The 16,940-nt window shown below is 48.6% G+C and overlaps 1 protein-coding gene across 1 annotated transcript in view; it reads right to left on the reverse strand.

Moving 5' to 3' along the window:
* selenol (selenoprotein L) overlaps window positions 1–15,035 on the reverse strand; it is a 32,067-nt gene extending 17,032 nt beyond the window's left edge. Inside the window, exon 1 of the mRNA XM_085996762.1 lies at window positions 14,929–15,035. Coding sequence (XP_085852888.1) covers window positions 14,929–15,005 — 77 coding nt within the window. The 5' untranslated portion in view covers window positions 15,006–15,035. The remainder of the gene's footprint in view (window positions 1–14,928) is intronic.
* Between the last annotated feature and the right edge of the window lie 1,905 nt (window positions 15,036–16,940).

Below are 16,940 nucleotides of genomic sequence, written 5' to 3' on the forward strand. Positions count from 1 at the left end.
AAGTCCTTCAACCCGACGGCCCGACTCCTCTAACTTGGCATGGTTTGGAGCCGTTGGGAATCCCACACTTCAAGCTTTAAAATAGGGATTAGGCTAAAAACTGCCTGTTAACTACCTGTTAACAGGCAGTTAATTGTCACTGATCCCTTCCCGCCTTGGGTAGGCGGGTCCCAGTGCGGGGCGGGTACCCGACTCCTTTGAAACTTACATGGAGGCGGGTTTGGGGCGGGATGGTGTCGGGACCCCCGAATTCGGGACTTTAACCCCCCGCACGCCTCAAATCCCGACTCCACGGGTCAGTTAAAATCGAGGCCCAAGTGTTCGTGTTTAGTTAAAGTGTGAAAACACACTGGGGGAGAAATTGGGTGAGTAGCGCTACCTGTTAGCGCCTAAAGAGGCAGTCAGTGGCTGTAGCGCCACTGGCTGCGTCTCCCACGATATTCAGTAGGGGCGCTAATGGTGGCGTTAGGCTTTTGCGCTGCGCCGCCACCGATGACGTCATCGGTGTGCGCAGCGCCCCATTCGTGCCCCATTTGCGATATTTGGTAGCGAACGCCGCAGTTGCGCCGCTCGCTACCCGCGCCCGGTTCACGGGGCCTTACTGTGCCGGCAGCGGCGCAAGTTAAGGTGGAGGTGCGGGGCGGCTGCTTTTTCGGCGGCCGCCTGCCAGCACCTCCATCCCCGGCCTCCTAACCTCCCCCCCCGCGGCATTGCCGGCTGTTTCCCGAGAGCCCGGCACTTCTCCTTGGTGCCGGGCTCATTTGCCGGCACTCGCGATCGGGGATCGCGCTGTTGCAGGCACCTCCCCCTTAACAGGGGGAGGAAGGCCTGCAGTACTGCAGCGTGCCGTGCCGCAGCACGTGGCGCTGCGGCACGTTGCGCTGCGATAATCAGTTTCAGCGCCCTAAGAGGGACGTGGAGCATGTTGTATCCGTGTGTTAATGGAGACACAGAAAGAAGGAGTTGGTTTAACAGGTGTTTACTGAACAAAGTCTGGAGGTGAACTAAAAGATACAAGACGCTATACAGGCTTATATACCCGAGTGGTCACTACCGGTATTACAGTACACAGGGGCTCTTAAAGGTACATACACTACAATTCCTCCCCTTTTAGATAATTAGTACATAACATTTTAAGTAATCATTAATTAACATGTTTACAAGAACAATAATCTACACATTTGCTGCAGTTAATCAATTATAAGTCAGTCTCTCTGGAGGCTTCCTGACTCGGTCCGGATAACGCCTCGGTGGTGTAGTAGTTTTCGGTGGTGTAGTAGGTTCTTTTGGCAAGGTCGATTCGGCTTGAATGCCAGTGTCGGGTTCATCTGGTTCCAGTATCACCGGATCAGAGGTAGATACTATGGGTATCTCTGCTTCATCATTAGGCGTATAGAGTTGTGGTGTAGGTTGTCCCTTTTCGGATGACTCTATGATCTGGTCAGCATGGCGCCTTATTATGCTTTCACCAATGTCCACGGTATACATCAGTGGTCCTAGTCGTGTGCAAATAGTTCCAGGCTGCCATCTCTCGGTACGGTAGTCCCGGGCCAAAACTTGTTGACCTATCTGGAAGGTTCTAGTTGGCCTTTCATTCATGCCTTGAAATTGTCGGTTCTCTACATTCCTTCTGATGTTTGGCTTGATCAAATCCAGCCGGCATCTTAGTCTTCTATTGAAAAACATCATGGCGGGAGTTTGGTTTGTAGCCACATGTGTTGCATTCCTGTATGCAAACAAGAAGTTATCTACCTTATGTTGTAGATTTATGTCTTCATTACCCATGGCCTTTATGGCCTTCTTGAAGGTCTGGACAAACCTTTCAGCTAATCCATTGGTGGCGGGATGGTATGGGGCAGACGTGTAGTGCTTAACCCCATTGTTTTTTAAGAACTTCCTGAATTCTTCGGACACAAATTGCGGTCCATTATCAGAACAGATCTGTTCAGGCAGCCCATTCCTGGCAAATATGGTCCTTAATACTGTGATGGTTTTTTCCGTGGTGGTGGAGGACATCTTTATTACCTCCGGCCACTTGGAGTGTGCATCAACCGCGATTAAGAACATTGAGTCCATAAATGGACCAGCAAAGTCGATATGTACCCTTTGCCATGGAGATGAGGGCCACTCCCATGGATGTAGAGGGGCTTGTGGTGGGGCGTTTTGGACCTTCTGGCATCCTAGACAGCTCTTGGTCATTTCTTCGATGTCTCCATCGATACCTGGCCACCACACAAAGGCTCTGGCTAGGTTCTTCATTTTCACTCCACCCAGATGCCCCTCGTGAAGCTCCTTTAGCACTTTATCCTGGAGTTTGGGTGGAATCACCACTCTGGATCCACACATCAAGGTTCCTCGGCACACTGACAGCTGTTCTCTTCTTTGCGAGAATGCTGGCAACAGTGGTTCGCCATATGCTGGCCATCCCTTCACCGTTAAATCGTAGACTCGTGAGAGAGTCGGGTCATTTCTCGTTTCCTTTTCATTGGTAGAATTTGTTACTGGTAGACATTCTACTATGGTTGAGTGGAACATCTCCAATGGGTCCACTGTAGGTGCCTCTTCTACCATTGGCAACGGTAGGTGCGATAAACCGTCAGCATTCCCATGCTGTTTTGATCCTTTGTATTCTATGTCATATTGGTGTGTCCCTAGGAAAAGGGACCACCTCTGTAGCCTTTGCGCTGTCATAATGGGAACGCCCTTTTTAGGGTTGAATATGGAGACGAGGGGTTGATGGTCAGTCAACAAGGTAAATTTTTGTCCGTGTAGGTAATGGTTGAATTTCTTCACTCCCCACACCAGGCTGAGTGCTTCCCTGTCGATCTGGGCATAGTTACGATCAGCTGAGTTCAATGAGCGTAACGCAAAAGCTATCGGCCGCTCCGAGCCATCAGGGAATCTATGCGATAATACCACTCCTACGCCGTAAGGGGATGCATCGCACGCCAGTCTGATTGGCAGTGGTGGGTTGTAATGAGCCAACACTTCCTTGGACGTGATCAAGCCTTTGCATTTATGGAAGGCACGTTTACAGTCTTCGCTCCATTTCCAAATTACTCCCGTTTGTAGCAGTGCGCTAAGAGGGTGCAGAACAGTTGACAAGTTCGGTAAAAATTTATGATAGTAATTTATCAATCCCAGGAACGACCTTAATTGTGAGACATTTTCAGGTGCTGGGGCTTTTATGACCACTTCAATTTTTTCAGGCGACTTATGTAACCCTTCTTCATTAATTATATGGCCACAATATGCTATTTGTTTCTGGAAAAATTCGCACTTGGGGCGATTTGCTCGTAGGCCCCGTTCTCTTAGCCTAGTGAGCACCTGCTCCAAATTGGCAAGGTGCTCGTTGTCGTTTTCTCCTGTTACAAGGATGTCGTCTAGGTAGCATTGAGTCCCCGGAATCCCTTGCAGGACTTGCTCCATAGCTCTTTGCCAGATAGCTGGAGCTGATGCTACTCCGAAAACCAGTCTTTGTGTGCACCTACAGTGGACCCAGTGGAGATGTTCCACTCAACCATAGTAGAATGTCTACCAGTAACAAATACTACCATTGAAAACAGGCCTTTGTGTGTGTTTATCGTGAGATACTTTTTAGAGGCCTCCTCAACCTCCATCTGTAGATATGCCTGTGCCAAGTCAATTTTGGTGAAACGTTTCCCTCCGGATAGTGAGGCGAAAATATCTTCTATCCTTGGAAGAGGATACTGTATCGTGTGAAGGACCGGGTTTACAGTCACCTTGAAGTCCCCACAGATGCGAATTTTTCTCTGTTCTTCAGATTTATCATTATTCAACGTTTTCTTCATGACCGGGACGATGGGTGTTGCCCACTCGCTCCAATCTACCTTGGATAACACACCTGCTTTTTCCAAATTCTCCAGCTCTGCCTCGACTGCTGGACAAATTGCGTATGGCACCGGCCTTGCCTTAAAAAACTTGGGAATTGCCGCATCTTCCACTTTTATTGAGGCGGTGACGTCTTTCAAGGTTCCTAGTTCCTGTTGAAACACTTCTTTGGCGTTAGCCAAGATGTCTTTTAATCGTTCAGGTATGACGTCATCATCATTTTTTTCCTTACTGATCACCGTCAGTGCCTGAATGGAGTGCCAGTCTAAACGTATCTTCCTGATCCATTCACGTCCCAACAACAGTGGACCACCATCTTGCAGAACGTATAAATACAACTTCTGTATTTCCTTGCCGTTGTATACAACAGGCACCTTTATTTTCCCTCTGGGGTATACTTCAAGATAATGGATGTGTCTTTCAAAGATTTATGCGGAAATAGCCGCTCGTAATCCCGTCGACTTATGACGGTCAGAGCTGATCCTGTATCTAGCTCCATTTTAACTGGGGACCCCGCTATCGTGAGGGTAACCCAAATGGTCTGGTAATCTTCTTTGGCAATTACATTATGTAATTTGAGACAGCTTAGTCTCTTGTTTCCGGAGTCGCTATCGCTCTTCTGGTCTTCAGAGCTACTGTCCGTCATCATTTGTACCTTTCCGTACTTTTCCCTATTGATTTTTTTTCTGTCAGTGGATTTTTTGTTTCCAGATCGGCATACACATGCAATGTGTCCCATCTTTCCGCATTGCCTGCATGCTTTGTCCTTGAACCAGCAGTCCCTCTGGTCATGGGTGGATCTGCCGCAGCGATAACATCTCTTGAAACCCCGTGTCATTTCATGAGTGCTGAAGTCCTGTGGCTTTTGCTGTATCTCTGCAGCTCCTCTTGCTGCTGCTTCGTATGATACAGCCACACTGAAAGCCTTGTCCAGTGTCAAATCTTTCTCAGAAAGTAGCCTTTTCTGTGTTCCTTCGCTTAGGAGACCACAGACGAATTTGTCTCGTAGAGAATCTGCCAGTCCTGCCCCGAATTGGCAGTGCTTTGACAGCTTTCTTAATTCGGTGAGGTAATCAGCATTACTTTCATTCTTGTGCTGATTCCTCCTGAAGAATTTGAATCGTTCCGCTATCAGCAGCGGTGTTGGGTTTAAGTGCTCCTGTAGGGTATCAACAATCTCCTTAAAATTCTTGTCCATCGGTTTGGCTGGAGTGATTAAGTTTCATAACAGCCCGTATGTCCTTGCGCCCATCACATTTAGAAGTACCGATGCCTTTTTATCATCCTCTACTTCATTCGCTGTGCAATATACCTCCACTCTTTCCACATATGTGGTCCAATCCTTTATATCACTATCGAAAGCAGTAATATTGCCAGTCTTAGGCATCCTGAAAATCAAAAATGGCGCCTCCCGCGCTTTCCTTTCTTCCCTGCCGAGAAAAAATGGCGCCTCCCGCGCTTTCCCGCCGCTGCCGCTGCTGACAACGCTGTTCTCCGCGGTTTTTATTTACACAGATATTTTTAATAGTTGGAGACTCGTTCCCGCCGGACTCTCTGGGACTTTTCCCTCCCTCTGCTTGGTCCGAATGCCGACCTGCTTTGCAGCGCCGGCCGTCTCCCGAGTGCTCCACCCTCCATCTCTGTTTGCCTCCGCCTTCCGACTCGCTGCTTGGCCCTGCTGCAGAGCCACCCGATCGAGCCCCAGCCCGCCGCCCAGGAAGGATTAGTGCAGTACCTGCCACCAGCCCGGCTAGCTGGTGAAACCACAGTTTTATTTGTTTTTTTTTTCTTCGATCTTCGTCTGAGGAATCGATCTCCTTGAGGTGCTGCCGAATTGCAGGTAAGTCCGTTTCCAATTCGTCGCCACTGTTGTATCCGTGTGTTAATGAGACACGGAATGCAGGAGTTGGTTTAACAGGTGTTTACTGAACAAAGTCTGGAGGTGAACTAAAAGATACAAGACGCTATACAGGCTTATATACCCGAGTGGTCACTACCGGTATTACAGTACACAGGGGCTCTTAAAGGTACATACACTACAGAGCACCTTGAGCCTCGCCCTGTGTCCCTTGAGTGGCACTGAAACTGAATTTCTGGCGATCGGAATTACTCCGATCGCTGCGCTAAATCCTGCGCTCAGGCGACTTTTGCGCCACTTTGGCGCCCCAACCCAATTTCTAGGCCACTGTCTTTTTGATCGGGAAAGTTTAAAAATTTTTTACGTGAAGTGACACAATTGCGTGCGCCTGATAATGTTTCGCTCCACCTTCTTAAAGCCTGCAAAGGAGTTAAGAACATAAGAACATGAGAAATAGGAGCAGGAGTAGGCCAATTGGCCCCTCGAGCCTGCTCCGCCATTCAATAAGATCATGGCTGACCTGATTTTAACCTCAAATCTACTTTCACTCTCCATCCCACCCAAACCTATGTGATCTCCTGGGAGAGGCGAAAAACCAGATAAAAAACCCAATGTGCCAATTTGGGAGAAAAAATCTGGGAAATTCCTCTCCGACCCATTTAGGCAATCGAAACTCATCCAGGAGACCACTCTGTCCCTGTATTTCCTACAGTACTTACCTTCTGTAAGAGGTGATCTCCACCCCAGCCAGGAACAGGCCCAATTTACTCTTGAAGGACTCCTAGCTGGCAGCCTGTTCCCAAGGTCTCCACTAATCCCTGTGAATAGAACCGTCTCCTGAAACCTAACACAGAATTAGAACACAAGAAGTAGGAGCAGGACCACGCTACACGGCCCCTGGGCCCGCTCCGCCACCCACAGGGCCATGACCGATCCGAACCTAGCCTCATGTCCGATTTCCTGCCCGCTCCCCGTAACCCCTAATTCCCCTTACTTCTAGGAAACTGTCTATTTCTGTTTTAAAATTATTTAATGATATAGCTTCCACAGCTCTCTGGGGCAGCAAATTCCACAGACCTACCACCCTCTGAGTGAAGAAGTTTCTCCTCATCTCAGTTTTGAAAGAGCAGCCCCTTATTCTAAGATTATGCCCCCTAGTTCTAGTTTCACCCATCATTGGGAACATCCTCACCGCATCCACCCGATCAAGCCCCTTCACAATCTTATATGTTTCAATAAGATCGCCTCTCATTCTTCTGAACTCCAATGAGTAGAGTCCCAATCTACTCAACCTCTCCTCATATGTCAACCCCCTCATCCCCGGGATTACGAGTGAACCTTCTTTGTACTGCCTCGAGAGCAAGTATGTCTTTTCTTAAGTATGGACACCAAAACTGTATGCAGTATTCCAGGTGTGGTCTCACCAATACCTTGTACAACTGCAGCAATACCTCCCTGTTTTTATATTCCATCCCCCTAGCAATAAAAGCCAACATTCCATTGGACTTCTTGATCACCTGCTGCACCTGCATACTAACTTTTTGTGTTTCGTGCACCAGGACCCCCAGATCCCTTTGTACTGCAGTACTTTCCAGTTTCTTGCCATTAAGATAATAACTTGCTCTATGATTTTTCCTGCCAAAGTGCATAACCTCACACTTTCCAGTATTATATTCCATCTGCCAAATCTCTGCCCACTTACTTAGCCTATCTATGTCCCTTTGCAGGTTTTTTATGTCCTCCTCACTCACTACTTTCCCTCCCATCTTTGTATCATCTGCAAACTTTGATATGTTACACTCGGTCCCTTCCTCCAAATCGTTAATATAGATTGTAAAGAGTTGGGGTCCCAGCACTGACCCCTGTGGAACACCACTAGTTACTGATTGCCAGTCTGAGAATGAACCATTTATCCCAACTCTCTGCTTTCTATTAGATAGCCAATCCTCCACCCATGCCAGAATATTACCCCCAATCCCGTGATTTTTTATCTTGAGCAATAATCTTTTGTGTGGCACCTTGTCAAATGCCTTTTGGAAGTCTAAATACACTATGTCCACTGGTTCCCCTTTATCCACCCTGTATGTTACGTCCTCAAAGAACTCAAGCAAATTTGTCAAACATGACTTCCCCTTCGTAAAACCATGCTGACTTTGTCCTATTAAATTATGTTTATCCAAATGTCCCGTTACTGTCTCCTTAATAATCGACTCTAAAATTTTACCAACCACAGATGTTAGGCTAACTGGTCTATAGTTTCCAGCCTTCTGTCTATTACCCTTTTTAAATAAGGGTGTTACATTAGCAGTTTTCCAATCTGCCGGGACCTTTGCTGAGTCCAGGGAGTTTTGGAAAATTATTACCAATGCATCCACAATCCCTACCGCCACTTCCCTCAAGACCCTAGGATGTAAGCCATCAGGTCCAGGGGATTTATCCGCCTTAAGTCCCATTATTTTACCGAGTACCACTTCCTTAGTGATTTTAATCGTATTTAGCTCCTCCCCCCCTAGAGCCCCCTGTTTGCCCAGTGTTGGGATATTCATAGTGTCCTCTACTGTAAAGACTGATACAAAATATTTGTTCAGCATTTTTGCCATCTCCATGTTTCCCACCATTAATTTCCCGGTCTCATCCTCTAAGGGACCAACATTTACTTTAGCCAACCTTTTTCTTTTTATATAACTATGGAAACTCTTGCTGTCTGTTTTTATATTTTTAGCTAATTTACTTTCATAATCTATTTTCCCTTTCTTAATCAATCTTTTAGTTATTTTTTGCTGTCTTTTAAAGACTTCCCAACCAGTGCGAATCCAGTATGAGGTGATTTTGGTGGTGCCTCCTGTGTCACTACTACTGCAATTACCATGCTTTACGGGTCTAACAGGACCTGTCCCATCAACCAACACGTTTTACTCAATATCAAAACCTATGCTCAAGTGAAATCGACAGTAAATGAGATACTTAAGTAGGAGCTGCACAATTATGTGGCACAATTCGGGTACGACATTCCCCTGTTGTCTGAGGGTTTCAGTGAGCTCGTGATGCGACTGAACTCCTCCCTAAAGCATTTTAACAACTCGAGAATGGATATTGAAATTGACAGCATAGAGGACAACTCACACTGGTGGGATATTGGGCTTAATACATTAGCACACCCTTATGTTCATATTATTTCACACGCTCTGGTAGTTATCCAACTTATAATGATAGTGTATTTGATATATGTATACACTATGTAGTAAGGCTTTGACACATAAGCCAATTGGGTACTCATGCCCATGACTAACCAGCACTAACAAATTAATTGAGCATACAGAAAGAGAAGTTCCGAAGCAATGTAGAGGAGACCCCAGGTGGGGTATCATCAGGAAAGATAGAACAGAGGATATCCCAGGCGGGGCAGAGTTGGAACACCGGAACAGTGAATTGAATTTAAGTAAGGGGTCAGATCAGGGCCGTTACTGCCAGATCATATGATGCAGCAATAGGAGCAGCCGGCGGAGGAGAAAGGATAGACTGGGGACTAAATATACAGATCCATCCATGGATCCGACTGGTTTCACATGTATTAGTCGTGGTGCAGTTAGTAATTGTCCTGACCCTGTTATGTATGACATGCAGGAAATGTAAACGGACTCAGGTGACTCAGCATCCACAGCACTTTGGGGTAGAGATTTCCAAAGATTCACAACCTGCTGAGTGAAGAAATTCCTCCTCATCTCAGTCTTAAATGGCCAACCCCTTATCCTGAGACTTGTGACCCCTAGTTCTAGACACTCCAGCCAGGGGAAACAACCTCTCAGCATCTACCCGTCAATCCCCCTCAGAATCTTATGTTTCAATGAGATCACCTCTCATTCTTCTAAACTCCAGAGAGTATCGGCCCAATTTATTCAATCTCTCCTCATAAGACAACCCTCTCATCCCAGGGATCAATCTAGTGAACCACCGTTGCACCATCTCTAAGGCAATTATGTTCTTCCGCAGATAAGGAGACCAAAACTGTGCACAGTACGCCAGGTGTGGTCTCACCAAGGCCCTGTACAATTGTAGCTAGACTTCCGTACTCTTGTACACCAACCCTCTAGCAATAAAGGCCAACATGCCATTTGCCATGTACCTGCATGCCATGCTGTACCTGCATGCTAACTCTCTGCATTTCCTGTACTAAGACACCAAATTCTCTCTGAACACCAACATTTAATAGTTTCTCACCATTTAAAAATATTCTGTTTTTCTATTCTTCCTACCAAAGTGAATAACCTCACATTTCCCCACATTATACTCCATCTACCACTTTATTGCCCACTCACTTAACCTGTCTATAACCCTTTGCAGCCTCTTTGTGTCCTCCTCACAGCTTACGTTTTCACCTAGCTTTATATCATCAGCAAACTTGGATACATTGCACTGGTTCCCTTCATCTAAGTAATTAATATAGATTGTAAATAGCTGAGGCCCCAGCACTGATCTCTTGCGGCATCCCACTAGTTACAGCCTGCCAACCGGAAAATGACCTGTTCATCCCATGTCTCTGTTTTCTGTCCATTAACCAATCCTCTATCCATGCTAATACCTTACCCCCAACCCCATGTGCCCTTATCTTGCTTAACAACCTTTTATGTAGCACCTTATTGAATGCCTTTTGGAAATCCAAATATACTACATCCACTGGTTCCCCTTTATCTACCCTGCTAGTTAGAAATTTGCAGAGAAATTACAGAGAGGTGCAAGAACTATCGAGTAGTAATAATGGGGACCTCAACTATCCTAATATAGACTGGGATCGTAATAATGTAAAGGGCAGAGAAGGGGAAGAATTTATGAAGTGTGTTCAGGAGAACTTTCTTGATCATAGAAACATAGAAGATAGGAGCAGGAGTAGGCCATTCAGCCCTTCGAGCCTGCTCCGCCATTCAATGAGATCATGGCTGATCATCCAAATTCAGTACCCTGTCCCTGCCTTCTCCCCATATCCCTTGATCCCTTTAGCCTTAAGAAATATATCCAACTCTTTCTTGAATATATTTAATGAACTGGCCTCCACCGCCCTCTGTGGCAGAGAATTCCACAGGTTCACCACTCTCTGGGTGAAGAAATTCCTCCTCATTTCAGTCCTAAATGGCTTACCCCGTATCCTTAGATTATGACCCCTGGTTCTGGACTCCCCGGCCATCAGAAACATCCTTCCTGCATCTAGTCTGTCCAGGCCTGACATTATTTTATACGTTTCGATGAGATCCCCTCTCAATCTTCTAAACTCCAGTGAGTATAAGCCCAATCGACACAATCTCTCCTCATACGTCATTCCTGCCAACCCAGGTATCAGCCTGGTGAATCTTCGCTGCACTCCTTCCATGGCAAGAATGTCCTTCCTCAGGCCTGATGAGGGAGGAGGCATTGTTGGATCTGGTTCTGGGGAATGAGGTTGGTCAAGTAGAGCAAGTGTCAGTAGGTGAACATTTAGGGAACAGTGATCATAGTAACATTTAGGGAACAGTGATCATAATATCATAAGGTTTAGATTAGCTATGGCAAAGGACAGGGAGCAATCTAGAGTAAAAATGTTGAACTGGGGGAAGGCCAATTTCAGTGGGATGAGAACAGATTTGGCCTGGGTAAACTGGAATCAAAGATTGGCAGGCAAAACTGTAATGGAACAATGGTCTGCCTTTAAAGAGGAAATAGTTCAGGTACAGTTCAGGTATATTCCCACAAGGGGGAAAGGCAGGGCAACTAAAGTCAGGGCTCCCTGGATGACGAAACAGATAGAGAATATGATGAAGCAGAAAAAGAGTGCATATGACAGATGTCAGGTTGCAAATACATCTGAGAATCAGGCTATATATAGAAAGGTCAGAGGAGAAGTGAAAAAGAAAATAAGGGCAAAGATAGGGTATGAGAATAGAATGGCAGCCAGCATAAAAGGTAATGCAAAAGTCTTCTACAGGCATATAAATAGCAAAAGGGTAATAAAGAGGGGTGGGGCTGATTAGGGACCAAAAAGGAGACCTATATATGGAGGCAGAGGGTATGGCTGAGGTACTAAATGAGGACTTTGCATCTGTCTTCACCAAGGAAGAGGATGCTGCCATAGACATAAACATAGTGAAGGAGGAGGTAGTCATCATCAAAGTTTGTCACCATCCTCCGCCTGCTTCATGACGACATGCAAGCCGTGATTCTGACCAACGGATCCACCACAGACCCAATTTACATTCGGACTGGGGTCAAGCAAGGCTCTTCTCGATCTTCCTGGCTGCAATGCTCCACCTCACCCTCAGTAAGCACCCCGCTGGAGTGGAGCTAATCTACAGAACAAACGGGAAACTGTTCATCCTCCATCGCCTCCAGTCCAGATCCAAGGTTGTCCCATCCTCTGTCATCAAATTACAGTATGCAGATGACGCTTGCGTCTGCATTCACTCGGAGGTCGAACTCCAAACCATCGTCAACACCTTCACCAAAGCGTACGAGAGCATGGGCCTTACACTAAACATCCGTAAGACAAAAGTCCTCTACCAACCTGCCCCCGCCACACAGTGCTGCTCCCCGATTATCAAAATCCATGATGAGGCCTTGGACAACGTGGACCACTTTCCATACCTCGGAAGCCTACTGTCAACAAGGGCAGATGTCAATGACGAAGTCCAACACCGCCTTCAGTGTGCCCGTGCAGCCTTGAGGAAGAGAGTGTTTGAAGACCAGGACCTCAAACCCAGCACCAAGCTCATGGTCTACAGAGCAGTAATGATACCCACCCTCCTGTATGCTTCAGAGACATGGACCATGTACAGCAGGGCACCTCAAAGCAATGGAGAGTACCACCAACGCTGCCTCTGCAAGATCCTGCAAATCCATTGGCAAGATAGGCGCACCAACATCAGTGTTCTCGCTCAGGCCAACATCCCCAGCATCGAAGCTTTGACCACGCTCGATCAGCTCCGATGGACGGGCCACATCGTCCGCATGCCCGATACGAGACTCCCAAAACAAGCGCTCTACTTGGAGCTCTGACATGACAAGAGAGCCCCAGGTGGGCAGAGGAAATGCTTCAAGGACACCCTCAAAGCCTCCTTGAAAAAGTGCAACATCCCCACCGACACCTGGGAATCCCTGGCCCAAGACCGCACAAAGTGGAGAAGAAGCATCCGGGAAGGCGCCAAACACCTCGAGTCTCTTCGCCGGGAGCAAGCGGAAGCCAAGCACAGGCAGCGCAAGGAGCGCACGTCAACCCAAGCACCCTACCCACCTGTCGCTTCAACCACCGTCTGCCCCACCTGTGCTAGAGACTGTAGGTCCCGCATTGGACTCATTAGTCTCCTGAGAACTCATTTTTAGTGTGGAAGCAAGTCATCCTCGGTTCCAAGGGACTGCCTAAGAAGAGGAGGGGGTAATGGAGACACTTGATAGGATAAAAATTGATAGAGGAGGTATTAGAAAGGCTGGCTGTATTTAAAGTAGATAAATCACCAGGAGCAGGTGGGATGCATCCTAGGATGCTGAGGGAATTGAGGGCGGAAATCACGGAGGTACTGGCCATAATATTCCAATCCTCCATAGATATGAGGGTGGTGCCAGAGGACTGGAGAATTTTGTTCAAAAAAGGGTGTAAAGATAAACCCAGCAACTACAGGCCAGTCAGTTTAACCTCGGTAGTGGGGCAGCTTTTAGAAACGATAATCAGGGACAAAATTAACAGTCACTTGGACAAGTGTGGATTAATTAAGGAAAGCAAGCACTGATTTGTTAAAGGCAAATCGTGTTTAACCAACTTGATCGAGTTTTTTGATGAGGTAACAGAGAGGGTTGATGTGGTTGACATAGTGTACATGGATTTCCAAAAGGCATTCAACAAAGTGCCAAATAATAGACTTGCCAGTAAAGTTGAAACTCATGGAATAAAAGGGACAGTGGCAGCATGGATACAAAATTGGCTAAGTGACTGGAAACAGAGAGTAGCGGTGAACGGTTGTTTTTTGGACTGGAGGAAGGTATACAGTGGTGTTCCCCAGGGGTCGGTTCTAGGACCACTGCTTTTCTTGATATATATTAATGACTTGGACGTGGGTGTACAGGGCACAATTTCAAAATTTGCAGATGACACAAAACTTGGAAGTATAGTGAACTGTGAGGAGAGTGATAGACTTCAGGAAGACATAGACAGGCTGGTGAAATGGGCAGACACGTGGTAGATGAAATTTAACGCAGAAAAGTGCAAAGTTATACTTTTTGGTAGAAAGAATGAGGAGAGGACATATAAACTAAAGGGTACAATCCTAAAGGGGGTGCACGAACAGAGTGACCAGTTAAAAAAGCTTAGGGGATCCTGGGCTTCATAAATAGAGGTATAGAGTACAAAAATGTGGAACCTGTATAAAACATTCCAGCTGGAGTACTGTGTCCAATTCTGGGCAACTCACTTTAGGAAGGATATAAAGGCCTTAGAGAGGGTGCAGAAAAGATTTACGAGAATGATTCCAGGAATGAGGACTTCAGTTACTTTTCCCATTGGCAGAAGGGTGAAGATTTAAGGTGATTGGCAAAAGAACCAAAGGCGACGTAAGAAAAAACTTTTTTACACTGCGAGTGGTTAGGATCTAAAATGCACTGCCTGAAAGGGTGGTGGAGGCAGACTCAATCTTATCTTTGAAAAGGGAGTTGGATAAGTATCTGAAGGAAAAAAATTTGCAGGACTACAGGGAAAGGGCAGGGGAGTGGGACTAGCTGAGAGTCGTCACAGCCTCGACGGGCCGAATCGCCTTCTTCTGTGCTGTAACCATTCTATGATTCTATGATCCTCAAAAAACTGTAATAAATTTGTCAACACAATTTCCCTTTCATAAAACCATGTTGACTCTGCTTAATCATATTCGGATTTTCTAAGTGAACTGTTACCACTTCCTTAATAATGGATTCCAGCATTTCCTGACGACTGATGTCAGGCCAACTGGCCTGTAATTCCCGGTTTTCTCTCTCCCTCCTTTCTTGAATAGCGGGGTTACATTTGCTACCTTCCAATCTGCTGGGACCTTTTCTGAATCTAGGGAATTTTGGAAGATCACAACCAATGCATCCACTATTGCTGCAGCCACCTCTTTTAGACCCCTTTGAGATGCTCGTGAAAGGCGCTATAAAAATGCAAGTCTTTCTTTATGTTGCTGACCGCCTTCAAAAATCACCAACTGTACGAGGGAACTGGCTCCATTACTTACTTCTTGAGAAAGTTTGAATATAACTGAATCATTCCACCCAGCTGACCAATCTTCTGGGAAACAAACCCTTGCAACATTTCTGAAAAAAAAGACCAACACAAGTACAGGTTTAGTCCTCGATCCAGGGACATGGAATTAGATATGGGAAGTTCAGGGTGACTTGGGAAGCTAAAAAAGGGATGGGTGGGATTAAAAATAAGCATGGTCGCCATATGACACAACTAGACAGGCAAGGAATGTTTAACCTGACTGCCTCCAATAGAGGTGGTTCCAGAATCTCAGAAATGTGGACAAGCTTTCATCTTAAAAAGGGAAACCAGCAGAACTGTAAAAAACTGATGTAGACCATCATAGACTGCACCGCCCCCCCACCCCCCCGCCCGCCATCCTCCCGTCCTCCCCACACAATGTCCCAGGCCTGGACAGGGTACACTCCCAATGGGGAGTGCTATTTGATGATTTCCCCCCACCCCCACCTCAATCGTCAGCCCCCTGGTCCATACAGAAACTTCATCCCTCAATTATTCCATCCTTCCCTCCGCTGCATACTAAAGGAGGGGTGCATTGGGAGATCGCAGTGTAGCCAATAGCACCTGTGGAAATACAAGGGTGGGGGGAAGATGGGGGGGGCGAAGAGACTGACTGGAGGGGGAAGAGATAGAGAGGGGTGGGGAGATAGAGAAGCGGGAGGCAGGTTGGCACCTCAGGGGCAGTCTCTTCATCAGAAGATGGAGGTCTCTCCGACATCCTTCTTCGGTCCCCCTGGGTGCAGCTCCCAGCGTTTCAGATATCCAGGTTCTCCTCAATAATTGGGGCAACAGACCACAGCGGCCCCAGGGGCTGGGATGGGGGTGCGGGAGGAGAGGGGGACGGGGGGGGCGGGAGGAGAGGGGGACGGGAGGAGAGAGGGATGGGAGGAGGGGGGACGGGGAGGGGGACGGGGGGAGAGGGTGACGGGGGAGAGGGGGACGGGGGAGAGGGGGGAGAGGGTGATCGGGTGGAGAGGTGGACGGGGGCAGGAGGAGAGGGGGACGAGGGGGTGGGAGGAGAGGGGGACGGGAGGAGAGAGGGATGGGAGGAGGGGGGACGGGGAGGGGGACGGGGGAGAGGGTGACGGGGGAGAGGGGGACGGGGGAGAGGGGGGAGAGGGTGATCGGGTGGAGAGGTGGACGGGGGCAGGAGGAGAGGGGGACGAGGGGGTGGGAGGAGAGGGGGACAGGGGGGTGGGGGACGTGGGGGGCGGGAGGAGAGGGGGACGGGGGGCTGGGAGGAGAGGGGGACGGGGGGGTGGGGGACGTGGGGGGCGGGAGGAGAGGGGGACGGGGGAGAGGGGGCGGTGGCAGAGGGGGACGGGGGGGCAGGAGGAGAGGGGGATGGGGGGCAGAGGGGTACGGGGGGAGAGGTACAGGGGGGAGAGGGGTACGGGGGGAGGGGGTATGGGGGGGAGAGGGGTATGGGGGAGAGGGGTACGGGATGGTGGGAGTAGAGGGGGACGGGGGGGGCGGGAGGAGAGGAGGATTGCGGGAGGAGAGGGGGACGGGGGTGGGGGGAGAGGGGGACTGGGGGAGAGGGGGACTGGGGGAGAGGGGGACGGGGGGGAGTGGGACGGGGGGGAGGGGGACGGGGGGAGAGGGGGACGGGGGGAGAGGAAGTCGGGGGAGAGGAAGACGGGGGAGAGGAGGACGGGGGAGGGGAGGAGAGGAGGTGGGGAGGATTGGGGGACGGGAGGATTGGGGGATGGTTGGAGAGGGGGAGGAGAGGGGGACGGGGGTCGGGAGGAGAGGGGAATGGGGGAGCGGGAGGAGAGGGTGACGGAGGGCGGGAGGAGAGGGGGACGAGGGCAGGAGGAGAGGGGGACGGGGGTCGGGAGGAGAGGGGAATGGGGGAGCGGGAGGAGAGGGTGACGGAGGGCGGGAGGAGAGGGGGATGGGGGGTGGGAGGAGATGGGGATGGGGGGCGGGAGGAGAGGGGGATGTGGAGGGCGGGAGGAGAGGGGGACGGGGGCGGGAGGA

The sequence above is a fragment of the Somniosus microcephalus genome, chromosome 9 (assembly GCF_052327205.1).
Source record: "Somniosus microcephalus isolate GS21.2 chromosome 9, FLI_Smic_1.0, whole genome shotgun sequence".
Lineage (NCBI taxonomy): Eukaryota > Metazoa > Chordata > Chondrichthyes > Squaliformes > Somniosidae > Somniosus > Somniosus microcephalus.